Raw genomic sequence first — 22,338 nt, 5'->3', positions numbered from 1 at the left:
TATAGTGAACTTGGACTTTCAGAAAGCATTTGACAAGGTCCCATACCAAAGGTCTGTGAGCAACTAAGCAGCAGAGGCGGCTCTACTTTTTTTGCCGCCCCAATCACGGCAGGTAGGCTCCCTTCGGTGGCATGCCTGCGGGAGGTCCACCGGTCACGCGGCTTCGGCGTACCTGCCGCCGAATTGCCGCCGAATCCACGGGACCGGCGGACCTCCCACAGGCATGCTGCCGAAGGCTGCCTGACAGCCGCCCTCGCAGGAACCAGCAGGGTGCCCCTTGGAGCTCTGGTGCCTGGAGCCGCCGCTGCTAAGCAGTCCTGGATAAGAGGAAAGGTCCTCTCATGGATCAATAACTGGTTAAAAGATAGGAAACAAAGGATAGGAATAAATAATCAGTTTTTACAATGGAAAAAGGTAAATAGGAGGGTACTCCAAAGATCTGTGCTGAGACCAGTTCTGTTCAACATATTCCTAAATGACGACACAAAATTACTCAAGATAGATAAGTCCAGAGCAGACTGTGAAGAGTTACAGAGGCATCTCACCCAGTCATCCAGTTTTGTAACAAAATGACAGATGAAATTCAGTGTTGATAAGTACAAAGAAATGCACACTGGAAAACATAATCCCAACTATACATACAAAATGATGGGGACTAAATTAGCTGTTACCACTCAAGAAAGGGATCTTGGAATCATTGTAGATAGTTGTCTGAAAATGACTGTTCAATGTGCCGTAGCAGTCAAAAAAGGTAACCGAATTTTAGGAACCATAAGGAAAGGGATAGATAATGACTGAAAACATAATGCTACTATATAAATCCATGGTACACCCACACCTTGAATACTGCATGCAGTTTTGGTCAATTTAAAAAAAAATACATTCAAATTAGAAAAGGTACAGAGAAGGCAATAACAATGATTAGCGGTTTGGAACAGGTTCCATATGAGGAGAGATTAATAAGACTGGGACTGTTCAGCTTAGAAAAAAGATGACTATAAGGTTATATGATAGAGGTGTATAATATCATGAATGATCAGGAGAAAGCAATAGGAAAGCGCTGTTTACCCTTTCACATAACACAAGAACCAAGGGTCTCCCAATGAAAATAATAGGCAGCAATTTAAAATAAACATAAGGAAGTACTACTTCATGCATTGCATAGTCAACCTATGGGACTTTATTGCCAGAGGATGTTGTGAAGGCCAAAAGTATAACTGGGTTCAAAGAAGAATTAGGTAAGTTCATGAAGGATATGTCCATCCTTGGTCTTAGCCAAGATAGGGATGCAACCCCATTCTCCAGGTTTTCCCAAAACCTCTGACTACCAGAAGCTGGGACTGGATGACGGGATGGATCACTCAATAATTGCCCTGTTCTGTTCATTCTTTCTGAAGCACTGTCGGAAGACAGGATACTGGGCTAGATAGACCATTGGTCTGATCCAGCATGGCCGTTATGTTCACAAGTGAAGCGTCTTAATGGAAGTGCAGTTTCCCATCACTACTCGGAGGGTGCTCTCCTCCGGAAAGAATTCAAACCATTTCAGAACATTATCCTGGACCCGGCCCTCAAGGGGCCATTCCAGCTTCTGAGGCCTGTGTAGGAGAACAGGAATATTCCAGTCACATTCCTGTTCTCCCAGAAATGCTCCCTGAGCTTGGGGCTCTAAGTTACACTGAGCATCCTCAGAGAGCTGGATCTACTGGCTTCAGACTCATTTGCCACATCAGAGAGACACAAAGCAGCCATAGTGGGATAGTGATGGGAGAGAATCTGACACTCCAGTTGCAGATAGTAGTTTTCATGTAGTTGTGATTGGATGGGAATATAGATGAATGCAGATATGAAGTGGCCTATGTGCTGAAGTGTAGCTGAGAATAATGTGCTAACAATAGACTGTGTGCAAAAAGGGATTAATAGTGCAGAAGAATGTGCGTTTCTCAACTAGGTACTATATGAGAAAATTATTGTATCTCAGTGTCATTCATAAGAAGTGTCTAAAAAGGAAAAAAAGAAACAGGACATTTTGAATACTGTGGCAGCTGTATTTTTATCATAAAATATTTGTATGAGTAAAGTTTCTTTTACAAGAAGATAACCAGTCTTGGATAGTGATGGTACAATATCTGAGACTGCGCCTTCACTGGCCAGTCATGTAGGCAAATATGAATTTCAAATTCCAGATGTCTGTGTCCTGCTGCCATATGTGACTTCTGGTGAAAGTCCCAGAGTCCAAGGTAAGGTCAGAAGGCAGCCACAAACGTTGGAACACTCCTTTGCGACTTCATCTGGAACCAGAAAATGCCTCTTTCTGAATGGAGGAGAATGAAACAGGTGCCTATCTTTCAGACCTATGTATAAGACCGTTCCAGTGGATAGGTGTCTCAGAAATTCTTATTCTGAGCACTGCATATCCTAATATAATATGCCATCCTAGCATTTTTTTTACTGGTCTCTATTACTGGTGTTCTTTAACTTTCTGTAAATGCCAGAGCTGCCTTTGCTATCACACACTGTGATACATACTGTGAGGCAGCCAAGGGAATTTAAGAAAGGCCCTGCTTTGTGAGGGTCCTGGACTAAAATTTCCACTTTCTAGAAATCCACACTAGATCATAGGCACCTGGAAAAGGCCTGTGCTGATTTTGGAGTCCATAGTTGTGGGGAAGGAAAATAAGTTATGGGGGTAGCCTGGGAAACGATTTCTGGAACGTAGTCTGAGTAGAGGCGAGAGAGAGGGAAAGAGAGGCTGTGGATATGGGAAGAGGTAGAATTCCTAAGATGGAGGAAGAAGCAGTGAGACTGTGGGGAGGAACCAGGGAAGATGGAAAGAGATTGGAGAGAGCTAGAGAAGGAACAACCCGAGAAGATTTGGGACCAGAAAGACTTTGAGAAAGAGGAGGGAAAGGGGCAGAGAGAGGGAGAAAAGAAAGAGCACAACCTCTACTGCAAACTCTGTCAGGATTCCATCGCCCCTGCTTAATGATCTGTCATGATTCCATCTGCTGGTCAGTGGGTGCTTCAGGTGTCTGACTGCTAGTCTTTTTGTCTGTTTAGATGGTAAGCTCCACAATGCATAGACTATGTTTCCTCCATGTTCTACAACTTCAGTGATGGATAAACAAATACTAGAAAAACAAAAGGAAGGGAGTGAAGGGGAAATGAAATGAAAAAAGAGAAGGAATAAAGAAAGTTGAGAGAGAGAGAGAGAGAGAGAACAAGGAGTTAAAAGAGAAAGGAAAAGCCACAAGAGAGCCAGGGCCAGATTCTGGTCTAAATCAAGTAGCTCCATTGATGTCATGCCCTATGATCCTATCTAGCTTTCAATGCAACCACATTAGAAGTCACAACTGCCTTGTCTAAACCAGACTTTTAAATCTTAGAATGTATCAGCTAACATGTCCTAACCAACACATCTTTAATCCTAGTCAAGGCACTTGGACTCAGGGTGGGTAGACAATGACAGTGTAATGGCAGGTTGGTGGGCAGTAGGAGAAGCAGAGGGCCAGTGTAGAATAGAATTTCCCCTCCCTGTGGATACACAGGGTTGAGAAGCTGCAGCCCCTGCCTTTTCTGCAGCCCCTAATTCCTTCCCCCTCAGGAGAAGATGAGGAGGAAATTCCATGCATTTAGCCTCTTGGACCTTTCTGGCCCCCTCCTGCAGGTATTCCCCTATGAGAGTATTCTATGGTGCTGTGTCATCTAAACAAAAGACCTGGATTAATAGTATTATTTAATACAAACAAGCTCTTTAAGACATTGCTTCCTCAAATAGGCAGGCTAAGCTGTTTTTAAAAAAACTCCTTAAGTGCCAAAATAATTGGCTAGATTTTCAGAAGTGTTGGGCAGTAGTAGGTCTCTGGGTACTTATGAAAATCAGCCCATTTATTTAGCTGCTCTAGGCACCCACTTTTGAAAATCTTGGCCATGAACTTTGGTGCCTAGTTAAATTCAGGTTCAAGCTGAAGGATGCAGCTCTGACTCTGCTTGGGAAGAGTGGGGAACCCGTTCTTCCCCTCCCTACTTCAGGCCAGATGCCGGCTGCTGGTTAAGCAGGAAACCGATGTGCGTAGTATTTATTTATTTATTTATTTATTTACTTCAACGTCGCAATATTCAGCGACTGATGTTCTCCTGCCACACGGTGGTGCTTGCCAGTTTCAGACACCCCCCGCCTTTGGCGGTATTGCTACAGCCCGTCAGTGTTTAAACGAAGCAACATAAAATCCCCAGCATTTGTACGTAAGGTGACATTTCTTGCAGTGCTTAATAATTTAGGAATGTGGGAGCAGGAAGGGGAATGATGGATGCACTTGTAGTTGCTGACTCTTTAAGACCATTAACTCCGCTGGAGTTTCACTGTACGGCAAGGGGACTCTAAAGAAGGAATTTATGATTAGTGAGCATTTACTTAGCCTTCGAATACACTTTAAATCGTTAAAAGGTTGCAGGCCTCAGTGATGATCTTTTATTTTGTGAACCGGGCGCTGAAGTGCAGCGAGGTCCTGTTTCCTCGTGGTAATTGTTGCATAAACACTTTGTAATGGCTTTCCTTTTATTTAGCGTAATGCCTGGTTTATTTTCATAAGCCTGATTCAGTTGCCCGAGCGGCTCGTCTGCAGAGAGAAAACATGCTTGTCTGCAGCCCAGTTTCTAAATCTTTCTCCACGTTCACAACATATTGATGTGATTTTACTTGTGTGTAAAGGGCTGCCGCAGAAAGCGCGTGCAGCCCTTGGATTTCTGGTCCTCTGCGTTACGGGCTGACCGTTCTAGCTAATGGCTCTGCCTTTTCCTTAACTGATTCAGCTGCTGCGCCTAAGAAAAAAAAACGAGTCTTTGATGCTGTCTGGGTAAATTGATCCGTGTTTGTATGGAGCCTCCCTGAACAAGGAGCGAGACGCCACAGCCCAGCCTGTGAACAGCTGCACTTTAACTGTTGGGGGCGGGGGCGGCTGTGAGCCTGGGCTTTTTACCTGGGAGGTTGAGGGGAAGATGGGTCTCGTCACCATCACGCCGATCCACCAGAGCCCGACTGCGCTAACTTGGAGGGACCTTGCTGCTGTGCGCTCACAGCTGGAAGGAGACGGGCCAGAGCAGGGCTGGGAGGGGTGGGGAGGTTGCATTTGAAAGCCTACTGTTGCTGTCTGCCACGCTCAGCTAGCGCTCGGGTGCAAGGCAAAGGATCCCGCCGTCCCCTTTGCGCGGCTAGGAGTAAGCGTGGCGCTCCCCAACCTGCTCTACGTGCACCTCTTAGCAGACAAACATGGGGCGCTGCGCGGACCCCGGCCACGCGCCACGGGGGTTCGGTGACTCCCTTGTGGGATGCGGGCGACATGGGAGGAGAGAGGAAGGAGGGTCCCCCCAGGGCCCGTCTCTGGCGGTCAGTGATGGCCCCATTAGCGTTCAGGGAGGGGGGAGTGTCTGGCTGCGAAGGGTGCAGCGGGCGCAAGGTGGATCCTGCCAGCCCCGCTGGACAGACCGGCTCCCGCGCAGTTTCACAGTCTCCCAGCCAAGCACAAACGTCTGAGGCGAACAGAGCCCCGCATACCACCGTGATCGTGCGTTTTCCTTCAGCTGCTCCGCCGGGATGCTGCTGTCGCTGCACGCGCCGAGATCTGGTGCGTGCTGCTGCCTTCTGGGCCGGGCCGGGCCGGGGATGTCGCCTTTTCCTCGGATCGCCTCCTCTCCACCCTTTTAACCGCCCGGGCTGCTTGTCCGCTTTAAAGCCGACCTGCCATTCCCCACCCCCACTCCAACCCATCCACGGGCGAACAGCTCAGGGGCTGTGGGGGAGTTGCTAGGAACTTCACCAGAGCCCGGGCTGATCGTATTTGCGCAGCTGCTGCGGGTCACGCGTGTATCTGTGCGCGTGCAATGCGCACAAGCGACTAAGCCCGCATGCATGTGGGACTGCAGCCGTGTGCACGCGTGTGTGGGATTGTGCGTGGAGGGCATGGGCGGGGGGAGGGGAGCGTGCCGCGCACGTGCCAGCTCTAGGGGGGTGCGCCCTGGCTGGAGCCCCCTGGCTGTCTCAGCGGCTGCGGGTCCCGCCGGAGGCGCTTCGGGAAGCGTGTAAGGCGCGCCCGGTGCGGCGGGGAGTCCGGAGAGCTGCTGCTCCAGCCCACCCCGGCTCAGCTCCCCCGATCCACAGCGGCGGTCGGGGGCTGTCAGCAGAGTCCGGTTCCCCGCAGCGCAGGGCTTTCCGAGCCCGGTCCCGGGCAGCCGCCGCCGCCGCAGCATCCCTCCGCCCGCCGCCGCCGGCCCCGCCCTGCCGGGGGACCTGCATCCCGCTCCTCCAATCAGGGGCCGGGCTGCCTTGGCCACGTGACCCCGGCGGGCTGAGGGACCTGCTGCTTCCCCCGCGCCAGAGGGATGCGGGCGGCAGAGCGCGAGAGCAGGCGGCGGCCGCTGGGCTGCGGAGCGCCGTGACTCCCTCCCCGCCTGGAGCCCTATGGCAGCTGCTGCCGCCGTCGCCTCTTCCCTCCTGCCCGGCCGCCGCCGCTGCCGCGCCTCGGGCTGAGCCCGGCCGCCGGATCTCGCCGCTGCTGTGAAACTCTCAGGATCGTCATGCCGGGACTTGGCTGCCTCTTCCTGACCTGCTGCTGGCCGGGGCCCCCGGGATGCTAGGCAGCCCCCCCGGAGCCCTTCTGCCCCCCGTCGCCCCGAGACCGTGTCGCTTCGGGGAGCCCCTGGCTGCTGCTGCCGCCGAGTTGAGTTAAGAAGTCATGGTGCTTGGGGAAGCCTCCCCCCCTCGGCAGTGCAGCGGCGGCGGCTGGACACTTTGCGATTGCTGTTGCTGGCTGCTGCTGCCGGTGATGTTACTCATCATAGCCCGACCAGTGAAACTTGCCGCTTTCCCTACCTCCTTAAGTGACTGCCAAACGCCTACCGGCTGGAATTGCTCTGGTAAGCTGCAAGCCAGATCCCCCGCCACCTTCCTCTCTGTATCCTTTTCCAAAGACGGGCTCGTCCCAAAACCTGCAGATCGCGGCGCTGACTGCAAATTACAGAGCACTTCGCGAGCCCTCCCTGTCCAGTGTGCATTTACAAAGGAGTGACTGGACAGCGGGGCAGAAAGTGCAGGCATGTTTCAGTACTTCCCCACCCTGCACTCTAATGGCATCTGCCTTTCAGCGGTGTAGTGCATAGAGTTTGTTGCAGGCTGGACACACACTATCATTTTGTGATCCCGCAAAACTGATTAATGCCATGGGGTGGTTTTTTTAACGTATTAGAAGTGAGAAGAGTGTATGTGTGTGAGAGAGAGAGAGACAATTTTAGGAGAGAGAATGCAATAAATCGCGTTGTGGCTGTCTGAGAAATGCTGATTTATTGCAGAAAGTGCAAGAGTCTGTGCTAGGTCGCCTTTCCAAGAAAAAGCAACTCCTGATAATAATATGGAAGTTTAATCCTGTTGGGCGAAGACCCCTTGTCGCTGCTTCCAGGCATTTCGATTTTGTTGTAGGCATGGGATTTTGTTTGCCTTTCTGTCTTTCTTTATATTGTATTCACTTTGTAAACCCTATAGTTTCTGGAGAGAAGTTAGCAGAGGAACCGTTTACAGCTGTCACACTGGGTACTCACAGGACCAAAGGGCAGGGTAGCTAGCCGCAAGTGATCAAGAAGTAACGCCTCTTTCCTCGAGTTCTCCTGCGGACTGCTATTAAACAGGCTTTTCCTCTTTATCTGATCAATTTCAGACCCGCTGGAAGGTGCCTGCCAGGCACAGTGCGGGTGAAATATACTAATTGAATAAGGAAGAGGCTGGGGACCGGAGTTCTTGCCCTTTTAGATCAGCTGCGAGCTGGCTTTGTGTCTGATCAGCATAGCCCTTAATACAATAATAACAGTGCATTGCGTGGAGTGTGTTTACCATTTGTGCAGTATTTTCAATACAACCACTGTTTGTCAACGCCTGTGGGTGCGGGTTTTCTGTTTCTAGCTGATCGCTCAGTCCTTTTTGAAGCACTCTTTTATATATAGACAGGGAGAGAGATCTCCAGACCCATTAGCAGGCTTCTGGTGAAGCAGAATCACTCTGTCTCTTTCAGTGACAAAGTGATGTATGTTTAAATATGTCAGCGTTGTGTGTGTATGTGTTGGAGGTTGGGAGACAAGTGCTGTATATAGGTTAAAGTCAAATGCTTATCTATCCACTGATTTAAAAAAAACACTCAAAATAGGGTGATCCCAATTATTTATCATCCTTAAAGTCACTGACTTTACAGTGAGTATAATATTTGGGTCAGCAGGCTATGCCTCCGATATTCGAGGTGTTTCTGCAATTAGACCTTTTAATAGGATTCTGAGAAAATAGCAACCTTCAAGGTAATATCATATATCGTAGGTTGGCAAGAAGCAATTTTCAGTTTTCATTTTTAATATTCAGTGATATGGTTAGAAGAACTAGAACATTTAAAAAATCAGTGGGATTAAATCTTAATGGATTTGGAGTGTAATATAGTTGTTTTGTTTAATGCCTCGCTTACACACTGTCGGAGTGGGATGGCAACTAGTGAAATCTGAAATTCACGCTGGCATTCATGAGCTAAATCTTCAGCCAGATCTGTTTGTCTGCAGAACTGAAGGGAAAGAACTAGGTTCACTCAGCAGCTTCTGAAGAACCTGGCACCCCTCCTGTTAACTTAGAGGTGATCAATCTTCATTGGAATCAGACAGACCATCACAGAAAACACACAGCCTGTTTATCTTTATTATTGGGGCTTTGTTATGGCATTGTCTGGAGAAATTCCAGTTTGGACTTTAGACCCAAAGATCTGCTATTGCATGGGAAAACGTTGAACCAACCAAAGAAAATATAATACACCAGTTACTGGATCATTTTTGAGGAACTGGAGTCTAATACTGTAGAATAAAGAGGGTGGAGGTGTGGGGAATAAGGACATAAAATGTGGATAACTGAAAACAGGGAAGGACAGAACATCCAGACTGTATTATTTCATCAACAAGATTATGGTGCTGTGTAAATTAGAAAAGCAATCACCCTGTATTGTATATCCTTCCAGACTGAAGCTGACAGTATTTTTCTGTTTACATTTGAGGTTATGATGACAGAGAAAATGATCTCTTTCTTTGTGATACCAATACCTGTAAATTTGATGGGGAGTGTTTAAGAATTGGAGACAGCGTGACTTGCGTCTGTCAGTTCAAGGTAAGAAGATTGCTGTTTCATTCTTTAATTCACTAATGAGAATACAAAGCTGGGATCTCCCTTTACAACCTATCACTTGGCAATTTATTTCTCTACATGCAGTGAAGTTAGAGGGAAAACCTGGCAGCAAGTATAAAGAGCTGGCAGGAGAGCCAACTGATGTCAAAAAGACATAAGTTTCTCTGGGAAAATGCAGATGCTGCGGTTATAAATGTCCCTTTGGGGTCTGCAGATTCAGGTTGTGCATGTGTGATTTTGTTGCTGTGCCCTTTTAACAAGGATTTTAAATCCTTTCCAAATTTACTAATGATACTGATCATGCTTTATACACTCTGTGTTCTGTTCTAGTTAGAGAAATGGATCTGTAATGTGCTTATACGGTATTTTCAGTAAGGCTGCATAGTGGCAATGCTTCTGGTTGCTTATCAGATTTAGCCCCCCCCGTCCAAAATCACAAACTTCCTTTAGGTGTTGGGTAGTTTTAGTGGGCTATTGTTGATTTTCTCCCCCCCACACACACACACCTCCTTTCTCTCTTCCCTCTCCATTCAGCTAAGTCTAAACCTCAAGCATCCTTAGTCACACAGTTTAATCATAAAGTATTCCTTCTAGTGTGTTTTGCCTAACACACAAAACAGCTGTGCTTTGCGTAATTATCCAGATAAAATTTTTGCAAGTTATTGAGTTTTGAGACTTTACCATCATATGCTGTATATACACCTATGCTCCAGTGGCTTTTTGCATTTTAATAGAGCTTTATTCAATTGTAAAACTTTTAAAAAGTATTTAAATAGTTACAGTAGAATAGACTGAATGGTGCAGTGTTCAGTATTGTGCTCATCTGTAATGACTGATTTAATTTATTATTGAGCATTGATAGACTATTTACTCTAAAGATTGACAAATATCATTTGTATTATCAGAGGCAAAAATATCATATCTGAGGAGGAAAGAGACCAAATTAATAATGCCTTAATTTAAAAAATGAAAGAATATCTCACCAAATGCAAAACAATTATTTTACTAAAATTACTGTATTTAACATTAAATGGTTGTATTTTTCCATTGACAGAGATAATATATATAGCCCCTAACCAATTCATTAAGTTTCCAGTTTACATATGGTCAAACATTTCATATTTAAAAATAAATGTTAATGTAGAGAGTTGGGTGGTGCAACATTAGCATTTGTAACATGTTTAGTTGTTAAGACATTTTCTTTCCCAAGGAAACCCTATAATGCAATCAACATTTGTGACTTGCACTGTTGCCTGGTGCTGATACCTGTGCTGTGCCACTGACATTTTGATCATACGTGTCCATAGAGAACACTGTGTTCTTGTGTTTGGTCACAGTTTGGCACGGACAGTTGGTTTAAAGCAATAGACCAATTGCCCGGGAGGAGCAAACCAAGACTTTGCTAAGGACAGGGGACACAATGGAGGCTATGTTTTCCCAAGGAAGCATGCCAATCTTTGGTGACTTAGAATAAAGAAGCCATAGTAAACCTCAGTAGAATGCATTCTCTTGGTTTTGGGAGATCAGTGATATCTATGCTGATGTTGGAAAAACATATGAAGGGGGACAGTTGAAATATACCAGAGAAACAAGATACGGGCTTGCCAGGTTTCATCATCTGGGTAATGTTTATAATCTTAAATGAGATTAAAGTAAAGTGACCAGGTAATCGTGGGCCTCATTGAAAGTCCTCTGAAGTCAATGAGAACCTATCCATTGGCTTCAATGGGCTTTGGGTCAGGCTCCATATGAAATCAGAGCTCTTTCTTTTGGCTTTGGCCATTCATGGAGCCACATCTTTGAACATGAGCTCGTAATGCAAGCTACTTATGGCTGATGCTATACAGACAATGCAAATACTTGTGTGGCTGATGCTGTCGATTTGCTAGAGTCAAAGTAATCCTTGTACGGCTGAAAATTCCTTACTTTAATAGAGTTAAAGCAGGGAGGAACTTGGCTCATCATGTAGCATCAGTGGGCAGTTTGGGACACAGGAAAGGTACACCATTGTAGCAGAAAATGAATTCTAATACAGTTTGGGTTGACTGAGTAACACACAAAGTAACACATGGGGTATATGGAATACAGTCACAAATCCATGTGACTCAAGTTAGGGGGTTTGCTTAGTCAGAATTCAGGCCTGTTTTCCGTCCACACTTCTCCATGGTGACAATGAGCAAATCAACAGAGGAATGCACATCAGTTTAATTATTTTTTATGTTTTCTCTGGTACTTGCTAGGGGCTTTAACTGCTGTTGGAAAGCAAAGATGAGGGTTGCCTTTATGCTATTTAAAACTTCTGTCTGGCCACCTCTTTATCTGTTTTTTATAACACTGGTCAGATAGTGTCCAGCCAAACTGATTTAACAAAATAAACATTTGTTGCTTGAAAGGCAAATTAAAACCAGACTGCTTTGGGTCATTTGAATGGGCTACTGCTCCCAGGCAGAAGATAAATGACTGGGGGTTTCCCCCCAGTTGACTCATTTTTGCTTTTTTAACACTGCAAAAATATAGACCATCCACTGATTTCACCTGGTGAGGGACTTGTATTTCACCAGAGAGTATCCTCTCCGCATCTGTTTTAATAAGAACAGAAGTTCACTTCTTCTTGTTTTAGAGCACAACCCTATGTGTTCATTGGGTATTAATGTATCAGGCCATTAATCATTCCCTCTCATTGGAGCTCATTATTAGCTATAGGTAATAACCTCAAGGATTTAGAATTAACCAGCATTTCTTGTTATGACCTCATAATCTCTGCATATTAGAAGGGCCTTTATCTGACTGCCCCTGATTGCACTAATCTGCCCTAGCCCCTATTCTTTTTCCTCTGTGACAACATGAAAATGTCTGAATAGGTACTTAGGTATTTCAGTTGATGCTGAGTTTGTTTCTCTACATTTAGGACCTGATCTTGAAAACATTTACACACACATGTAGCTTTTCTTATGTGAGTAGTCTCATTTGCTTCAGTGGGGCTCCTCACATGAGTTAGTTCCTCATGTGCTTAAGTATTTTCAGGATCAGGGCCTTAGTTACAGAGTTGTGAGTTGTATTATTGAAATGCATTTTCATATTACTTTGCATGCTCAAAATATGTGAAGTGTGGTGACAGTATTTATCATATCATACTTATGAGAGTAGGAATGTATATACTCGATCATAAGCCAGTTCGTTTATAAGTCGACCCCCCCAAGATGGATAAGTAAAAATGGAAATTTTTTATGACCCATTCATAAGCCGACCTTATAATTCAGGGGTCAGCAAACTTTGACTCCTGGGCCATTAGGATAGGCCGCTGGCAGGCTGAGATGGTTTGTTTACCTCGAGCGTCCGCAGGCACGGAGGTAAACCTAAGTAAACAAAGTGTCCCGGCATGCCAGCTGCTTACCCTGACAGGCCGGGACAGCAACTGATGGGGAAATTTTTTTCGGGGGGAGAAGCTGGGGGTCAGGGGAGTAACCCCTGTGACCACCCCCCACATGACCCCACCTCTAGCCCACGACCCCCACACTCTCCCAATCCCATCACTTCCCACCTTATCTGGGGAGGGCCAGGGGAGGATGTCTCTGGCCTGGTTGGAGCTGCTCCGGCAGGCTGGGCAGCGCGGCCGCAGACTGCTCCGGCGGGCCAAACCAGACGATGCGGCCGCAGCATGTTGCAGCGGACTGGGCCGGGCAGCACGGCTGCAGCATGCTCTGGGGGGCGGGGCCGAGTGGCACGGCCTGCAGCCCCGGAGCTGCAGCTGCTTCGGACGCTGGGGGGAGAGCAGCGTGGCCAGAAGGGGAGAGACTTTGGCCTCGCCTCTTCCCTTCTGGCTCTGCTGTCTCTCCTTGCTCCCTCTGTTGGGGGGAGGGGCTGTGTCCCACCTCTCCCTCTCTATACCCGTTCATAAGCCGACCCCCTTCTCTGGTGCTTCCCTTTTTTACTAAGAAAATTTGTCTTATGAACGAGTATATACGGTAATCAGTTTTGTATTGCTAACATGAGCAGGAGTTACACAAGTATGTCAGCTTCTGTGCTAAATAAACCTTATAAACTCTGCTAAACCAATATATTCCTATGCCTATGATTATAGGCGTACAAGGTTCCAAATGCTATGAAAGGTAGTCAAGGGCCGGTGCTTGGCTAAATTAGGGCATACTTATTGTTCTTCCGTGCTTGGGTTAAGCAAATATATGTTAAAAATACACGTGTGAGAGGGAGAATTCTACATAATAAGAACTTTACCATTGCAGCGAATGAGAGTTTTGACATGATCTGGCCCTCGCTGAAACTCATCCTGAGGCCTAGGACTTGGTGTACTGAGTCCTGAGCCAATGCCCAGAATGTACTGCTGGATTGAGGAAACAGTGACAATCAAAATGCCACTAACCTCTTCTAGGACCAGAAAGAAATACTTTTTATACCAATGGAAAGCTGTGAATGCCAGTTTTCCATTGTTATAAAGTAGCAGAATCCAGCTGTGACAGATCATGAGATATCAGATTATTAAAATCACACTATTCTGATAACCATTTTGATTTTTCTTCCCCACTTTAGCTCTGATATGATTTTTTTTTCACAGTCTTCAATGCCACTGGAACTCAGAACTATATAGTTAGTACCCTCTGAAAGCTTCACATACCCACGTTCACTGTTGCTGAGCAGCAGCTTTAATTTTTTTCTTTTTTGTCAGTATAACAATTTTGTATAGATGATGGCATAAAGAATGGATAATAGATGCATAAATACATCTTGCAGGGAACACATTTTGAAAATGAAAGGATGTGTCACCTATATGTATGCAGTGACACATGGCTTGTTGTGTATTACACAAAGCACAGTTCCACCAGTGAGCCTGATTCTCAGTTTGAAAGTGTCAAGAGTCCTGAAAATGCCAAGATGGAAGAGAAAGAAAGATTGTAAAAGCAGAACACAGTAACATCCTCCACAGAATGCAATAGTGTCTCAAATACCTTCTGTGCTTCTAAATGTACAGAATTTTGGGTGAAATCCTGTCCCCATTGTAGTCAATGGCAATGTTGCCGTTGACTTCAGTGGTCCAGGACTTCACCCTTGACCTTTTCATTTGTTACACTCACTAAACCCTGCTCACTTTATGCACACGAACAGCCACAGCTGAAGTAATGGGGTCACCCACATAGGTAAGGAAAGCAGGATGTGGCCCTTATTGTTTTGAAGCTAGTTGGCATAAAAATTATGAATCTTATCCTGCTCTCATTGAAACTAATGGAAAATTTGCAACTGTCTTCATAGGAAGCAGGATCAAACTCTGTGTTTCTACTTGTAATGGTGAATGTTACAATATTCTGGGCCAACTCCTGAATGTCTTGTTCACATAAATAGTCACAATGGTGTCCATGGAACTTTATGTGTAAGGCAACTAAGACTTGGTCCTACATGCTTAAAAAAATCCAGTTGTTTGTGTAAACTATTCCAAACCACCCTTCAGCTCTGTCCAAATCACGGTTTAGCTTCTGGGTGAAATCTGGCACTTCTGTCTTTGACATAGGTCAGATTTAGAATGTATTCCTCAAAATGGCAAACAGGCACATTTTAATCAATAGTTTAAAATCTTAGGGCAGGTCTACACTACCCGCCTGAATCGGCGGGTAGAAATCGATCTCTCAGGGATCGAATTATCGCGTCTCGTCGGGACGCGACAATCGATCCCCGAATCGACGCTTGAACTCCACCAGCAGAGGTAGGAGTAAGCGCCGTCGACGGGCGAGCCGCGGAGGTCGATTTGCCGCCGTCCTCACAGCAGGGTAAGTCGGCTCCGATACGTCGAATTCAGCTACACTATTCGCGTAGCTGAATTTGCGTATCTTAAATCGACGACCCCCCCATAGTGAGGACGTAGCCTTAGAATTGATGAGCTGTGGGCTAGGAGAATAAAGACTTTGCTGGTATGTTTATGAAAAAGAAGGTGGCACAGCAGGCCTGAGAATTTTAAGAAAATATAATACATAGGGAAAATGTCACTCATCTTGGATCAACCAAAATGTCACTCTGACAAAGTCTGAATAATTTCCTGGCTATATCCCTGTGTGGAGGCCAGAAATTAATTCAGCTCACGCATGTGTTAATCATTTCTGTAGCCATTCGTATCTAGGCAGATTTCAAATTCATATTGACATCAGTTTCATACTGGATATCACGTGTATTAGCACAACATAAGACACTCAGCATAAGACAGCTAAATTGATGGTATGACTTTTTAATTTTTATGTGGTTTTTAAACAGAGGTGATCTTTTGTAAATAATAATCTTGATTATTACTTTTGTTATAATTAAACAATGAGGCATATCAGGAGTATAGTAATCATGAGATAATCACATCCCTGGCATAATTATCAGGTACAGGGCACATCCAAGTATCTCTAATACCTCAGAGTGTGATTATCTTATGATAACTACACCCTGTAGGTTGCCTAATTTCCATTATAAAATGGAATTATTTTTATTAAAATGAACAAGCAGGAGGGAAAAACTTGTTCTTTTTGTGATGGAGGAAAATAAAGCTGATAGTTGACAATACTGAGCAGAAGTTTCAGCTGAGCTGATAGAGTGTATATTATTTAATCTCTGTTCTTCAGTATTGTTGACTTTACATGCCTTGTAATTCTGGCCCTGATGCCCTCACCATGAAATGGAGAGCTGTGAACTCTAGGAAATACTGTAACAAGAGCTTGTTGAAAAAAATTCAAATTTCAACATTTTTAATGAAAAAAGGGGACACATCTTTGGTGAAAATTTTAACAAAACAATCCATCCTGTTTTCCAATCAGTTCTAATTAAGAGAGAGAGTGTGCATGCCTATTATCCTCCAATGGGAGTGGGAATGCATGCATTGCCATACCAGATAAGACCAGATGTACATCTTGTCTAGCATTCTGTCTCTGAATAGCCAGCACCAATTTCTTTAAAGATATATGAAAGCCCATAGTGGACAGTTATGGAATAACTAGCCCATATGGGAAGTTTCTTACTCACACCTGTCAGTTAGAGGTCGGGTTTTTCCCTGAAGCATGACTGTTTAATATCCCTTCAGGTTTTTTCCTGTAGTCCTACTAATAATGATAGATTTGAAAAGAATGGAAGGATCAGGCAGTTTCTAAGCTCCTATTGTTTTCATGGTGTTTTATTTTTTGACGGGGATGGGGGTATGACTTGGCACAGTATCATTTGGTGGTTGTTACTAATTACATTCTTTCTTTTTCTGCATTCATTAGTGTAACAGCGACTATGTGCCGGTGTGTGGCTCCAATGGCGATACCTATCAGAACGAATGCTACTTGAGACAGGCTGCCTGCAAGCAGCAGAGTGAAATACTTGTGATGTCGGAAGGATCATGTGCAACTGGTATGTATAATACTCCGTTTGTAGAACTATATTGAGTTCTTGGTTTGAAACCAGATAAAATAGCTTGCATATCCTGATAAGGACTCTTTGGATTCCTGGCGAATTAACTCCAGATGAATAATTTACCGTATAGACCTTAAGCAGCTACTGTCATCCATTCCTTTTTAAAAAAGATTCTTGACATGATTTTGAGGAGCAGGGCATAGAATACCATTTTTGTTTTAATATTTATCTTGCATTCTGCCATGTGGTGTGCATTGTATACAGATATCTAGTGTGAATACATGTAACTGGACATAGAGATTAAGTTAACCTAGAACACTTTGCTTGTGTCAATGGCACTCTGTAATCTGGAGGGGATAGCCTATGAGTGTTACTGCATATGGTAACTTTCCCATAGGCTTTTTCTTGTATACTTAGGATTAGATCCCCAGATGGTATAAATCAGCATAGCTTCAGTGACTGCCATGGAACTATACTGATTTATAGTGGCTAAGGTTTTGGCCTTAAACTTTAAGTTAAATTAGTGAGATTGTGCAATGGCCTTCTCTGTATTTCTTGGAAGAATTCATTGAATATTATTTCTCAAGGCACCTTTCTTTGAATCTGGGCACTGTGAAATATTTGTAGCTCTCCTATATGTAACATACAGAAAGGTGAATGAGCACAATCTGACATGAAAACTGACTTGCTCTGTGCTGGAGTTCTCAATGTTTTCCTTTTGTGTTCTGTACTCATTGGAGGTGGGCAATCAAGTTAACTTGAAAAGAAGAGAAGGATCAAGTCTTTGTTCCTTGAGGGAACTCTTTAAATGTAAAGCAGAATTTTTCAGGTTCGGCTAGAAGAGTCAATAAAACGTGCGTAAGAAAAGCTTTCTGTGCACTGCAGCAATCTGTGTTTCTTGCACCTGAAGAAATTTTATTTTCTCTTCTGTAAACTATGCTTCGTCTGAGATTGCTACCTAAGATTTTTCAAGGGGAAAAGTACATTCTGTAATGTTCTTTGTCTACAAATTGGTATTATCTGGAGTTCAGGCAGGCAAAGTCTGTTTTGGCAAAAGAGTTTCTTTTAGGACAGATACTGGGCTTTTTTCATCAAAAAGTTTAATAGAATAATTCCACTTCCTTGCTACATCATTTCTTAATCTCTCCCATTATTTGTAGTAGTCACTTTGGAGACATCCTCTCTGATGCTAGAGGTGCTCAGGGAGGGGGGAAAACTGGGATTCCTGAAGTCTTGAACATTTGGTCTCTTTTCCCTCCTCACAAAGACAAGGCTTTTATCAATTATGGACCTGATCTAAAACCCACTGAAGTCAACGGGAATCTTTCAATTCGCTTTGTGGGGCTTTAGATCGGGCCTTATCGGAGAGTGTTCTTTGCTTTTCTTGGGGCTGCTGGGGAGTTACTGGATCTCTCACTGGATGTAGGCAGAGAGAGCAGAATGTTAATCACAAGAATACCCCTATTCCATCATGCTGAGTGCTAAACCAACTGGTTTGGAATCTGCTGGATTCCCCCCAAGGGTGGTGTAAGAGGGACCAGCGCAATCCCACCCTACAGTGGAGGGAATGTCACTAAGAACATCTGGTGAGAAAGGGAGGATCGTGAGAAAGAAACCCCTTGAGGATGGCTTGGTGGAGTCTGGATATGAATGTGTAGAAGGAGAAAGGAAAAACATGGAGCTTCTTCCTCCAAACAGCTGGGAAATGCATGGAGTACATAAAGGGGAGAAAGGCTAGTGTTCATCTCTTCCCAGCTGCCAGGCAGGGGAGGGAGTGGGGGAGCCTCTGCTTTCCAGAAGCCAGTAGTGGTGTGAGATTGAAGAGACCTTCCTCTCACCAAGCAGCTGGCCTGGAGAGGGTGTGTAGTGGGGAGTAGGTTGGAGAATCAGATTAGGAAATATGGGTTTGCAAAGGATGCTAGGCAGGGGCGGCTCCAGGCACCAGTGCAGCAAGCTCGTGCCTGGGGCGGCCAGCCGCGGGGGGCGGCCTGCCAGTCGCCGTGAGGGCGGCAGTCAGGCGGCCTTCAGCAGCATGCCTGCGGGAGGTCCGCCGGTCCCGCGGTTTCGGCGGCAATTCTGCAGCGAGTATGCCGAAGCTGCAGGACCGGCAGATCACCCTGAGATCACCTGCGTGCCGCCGAAGGCCGCCTGACTGCCGTGCTTGGGGAGGCAAAAAACATAGAGCCGCCCCTGATGCTAGGTAGTAGAGCACCATCAGATTTTATTCCCTATTCCAACCACTCATTGCCCCTGATGTTTATGTTCATACTATGAAAAAGCCCACAGTTTCAAGATTTAGCCAGCTAAAAAACCAACATAATTGAGTAACGTGGCTCATCTGTTTGTTTAGCAAGCTGCAAGATTTAATTGGTAACCCACTGCTGTGGCAAAAAAAAAGTCTTGTTAATCTGAAGATTTTTTTTTTTTATCTGAATAATGATGGAGTTTACAAACTGACTTAGATTAACAAGATCTGACCGTAAATAAATTGGGATTCAACTTTTGATATACAAACAGAATCACAATCTTGCCTTTGCAATCTCTTTGTTTGCCTTTCTAACTGCCTTTGACACTGAGCAGTGCTTGCGAGTTGAGCTCTCCGGTAAAAAGAAGCTCTTGATAATGTAACTTTCTCTTTTGCTTTCATCAATGCCTTTTTTATATTAAACTGCTGAAAATGGAGATAGAATTTAGATTTTCTTTTAGCCAGACATCTCTCCATTTGTGTGCATTTTTACACATTGATTTGTTAAGAATGCTTCTCAATGAAGTTCTTTGCTTGATAATTTCATGTAGCTGCTCTTCCTAAAACTGGAAACATAAACAGTCCATCTAAATTTCTTCAGGTTAAGTTGAAGGATTTAAAGACAAAGCACTTGGTTTAACAAGCAAGTAACCATTAGGAGAGTCTGTAATTCTGACCTTTCCTTTAAAGGATTAAACTAATTATTTCAACTGACAATGTTCAATGTTACTCTGAAAATGTGTGTGGGGGAGAGAGGAAGGAAAGATTAGCAATTTTATAAAAAGGTTTTGCTTGCTTACTAGGTATTCATTATAAATATTTCCTTTATTTACTGCATAGGCATTCAGTTTATGTTAGGAATACTGACTCAGTGTTTGTCATTAAACATTTCTGATATTCTTACATCTATAAAGCTCTTTGATTGTTATGACTATATGTGACATTCATTTTTATATGTTCCAACACTGAATTAAAGTTTTTTCTTTTTTTTAAATATGGCGTGTGTAAGGGGGGAATGAAATTGCACAGTAAAGTAACTTTGCAAAACTGTTAATCACAAAGCTCTTGAAGAAGATGGTTTATCAGTCTCAGCAAATGAGACAGAGACTTAGGAGAACATTACAGCACTCCTGTGCTTGGGCTTTTTCTGTCTTTTATGGAGACTTTTAAGAAAATTCAGACATCAGAAAGATGGCTTGAGCGAACCATGTAAAGATTAGATCTCTGTAATTTACCCAGGGATGACATTAAACATAAGATACACCCTGATACATTTAACTGAGCAGTGTTGCCTTACATATTCATAGGTCTTATTGTCACATCTGAATATAAATTTCATTGTGTTTTCTCTTCAGATGCAGGCTCAGGATCTGGGGATGGAGGTAAGAGTCCTCTTTTAATATTACTCTGTCTATCTAGAAACACAAGGTCTTTCTCCTTTCTGTAGTGTAAGTGGATGTGCTTTGCAGTTTTGTTGTAACGCTATGTATTGTCTTTCATTTAGGTTTTTCTGAAGTGACATTTTGCATTTTAGTCAAGCTGAAACCTCATAAAGACCTGCCGTTTTCTAGGGAAATTCAGCAACCATATTACTTCTGAGAGGATTCTGTATTATTTATGAGTTGTACTAGGTGCTCTATCTCCATCTGCTGTTTCTAGCACACTCATTTATTTTAAGTTTAAAATAATATTTCTCCTGTTTTTAAAACATGAACGAAACCCCCTGCGTTGTCAGTCTTCCCCCTGGAGGATCCAAACCCAATAATTTGCAGTACTAGAGAGCATTCTTGTAGTAGTTATGAAGCAGAAATGTCATTGGTAGGAAAATGATGATGTGGCTTTAACTACTTACAGGGACAATGTTAAACATTTTAGGCCTTTAGTTTAGATTTTGTTTTTAAAAAATGGTGTGTGGTGATTTGTTAGTTAAACATTTTTGAGTTAGATCATAGATCTTGTACACAGTCCTCCTGAGCAAGAGACAGTGCATAGCTGCAAAAGAGGCTCTGGGACGCATTGTGCCCAAGGGGATGTCTATGCTACAAATAGAGGTGTGACTGCAACACACATGGACATACCCAAGCCAATGCAACATGCAAAGCAGCATGGGCTAGACAAACCTGCCCAGGACTCTGGGTAGATACTCGAGAGACTAGCCCAGGCTGTCTTGGCTTCGCTGCTATTATTCTTTGTGCGACCTAGATCAAAGCTAGTCCAGGTGTTCTGCAGTCCTACTTTGGATTGCAGTGTAAACATCCCCACAGAGAGAAGGACAATGCCTCCCAAGCACCCTGGCTGTGGTAGGGCAGGGTGTAACAATGCTGGTTCTGGCGGGACCCAACTGAGAGTGCCAATTCAGGACAAATTGCTTAAAGCAGGGCAGATACAGCCAAAGGCCAGGGTTTCTGTGCAAAGGCAAACCAAACCAGCCAAACAGAGAAGACTTCGGTTTTACCCCACTGGCTAACCACAAGTCACACAAGCAATTCCCTTAGACGCTCCAGTTTCCCAGTAACACCACCAGTGCCACTCGTTATGAGGATGAATGGTTATGAAAACCAGTACCCCAGTAAAAGAAAAAGGTTCTCTCGATCCCAAAGGACCAAGCCCCAGACCCAGGTCAATATACAAGTCAGATCTTACCCACAAATCACGCTGTTGCCAGTCCTTTAGAATCTACAATCTAAAGGTTTATTCATAAAAGGGAAAAGATACAGATGAGAGCTAGAATTGGTTAAATGGAATCAATTACATACAGTAATGGCAAAGTTCTTGGTTCAGGCTTGTAGCAATGATGGAATAAGCTGCAGGTTCAAATCAAGTCTCTGGAGTACATCCACAGCTGGGATGGGTCATCAGTCATTTGTTTAGAGCTTCCGTTTGTAGCAAAGTCCCTCCAGAGGTAAGAAGCAGGATTGAAGACAAGATGGAGATGAGGCAGCTGCCTTTTATAGTCTCTTGTCATGTGGCCCCTCTTTCTTTATTCCAAAGACAAGCATTTGGGCACATGGCAAGAAAAAACCTTAGAATTCTGTCCATAGGCATGTCCCTGCATACCTTGCTGAGTCACAAGGTGTATCTGCCTTCTTTCAATGGGTCAGTTTGTATAGCTGATGGTCGTTAATGGGCCATCAAGCAGGCTAGGCAGTGCTGACACCAAATTGTCTGGGGTGTCACCCAGAAGCATAGCACAAGTTTGAAATACAGACAGTATAGAGCCAATAGTTATAACTTTTAACTACAAAAATTATACATACGTAAAAATAGCATAATCATAACAAGCAAACCATAACCTTGTCTTAGACATCTTATTTGACCCTTTATACAAGATTTGGTGCCACTACAGGACCTTGGTTGCAACAATGATCTATACGGTTCCAGTTCATGTCAGTAACGTCACACAGGGATCATTACTTGACCAGATTGTGACTAGTCCTAACACAGCCTCATTGGCTGGTGCATAGGAGAGTGGGGCCATGGCTTCATCCCTAGGGAAGCATAGGGTGCAAAACCCCTGTATTCC

The 22,338-nt window shown here is 44.3% G+C and overlaps 1 protein-coding gene across 1 annotated transcript in view; it reads left to right on the top strand.

Moving 5' to 3' along the window:
- The first annotated feature begins 6,731 nt into the window (after positions 1 to 6,731).
- TMEFF2 (transmembrane protein with EGF like and two follistatin like domains 2) overlaps positions 6,732 to 22,338 on the top strand; it is a 169,885-nt gene continuing 154,278 nt past the window's right edge. Inside the window, exons 1-4 of the mRNA XM_065413642.1 lie at positions 6,732 to 6,912; positions 9,069 to 9,178; positions 16,438 to 16,567; positions 20,171 to 20,197. Of these exons, the coding sequence (XP_065269714.1) occupies positions 6,732 to 6,912; positions 9,069 to 9,178; positions 16,438 to 16,567; positions 20,171 to 20,197 (448 nt within the window). The remainder of the gene's footprint in view (positions 6,913 to 9,068; positions 9,179 to 16,437; positions 16,568 to 20,170; positions 20,198 to 22,338) is intronic.

Source organism: Emys orbicularis, chromosome 11 (assembly GCF_028017835.1).
Source record: "Emys orbicularis isolate rEmyOrb1 chromosome 11, rEmyOrb1.hap1, whole genome shotgun sequence".
Classification (NCBI taxonomy): domain Eukaryota; kingdom Metazoa; phylum Chordata; order Testudines; family Emydidae; genus Emys; species Emys orbicularis.
Note: the sequence above shows the minus strand (reverse complement) of the source record. Positions and strands in the feature narration are given on the sequence as shown.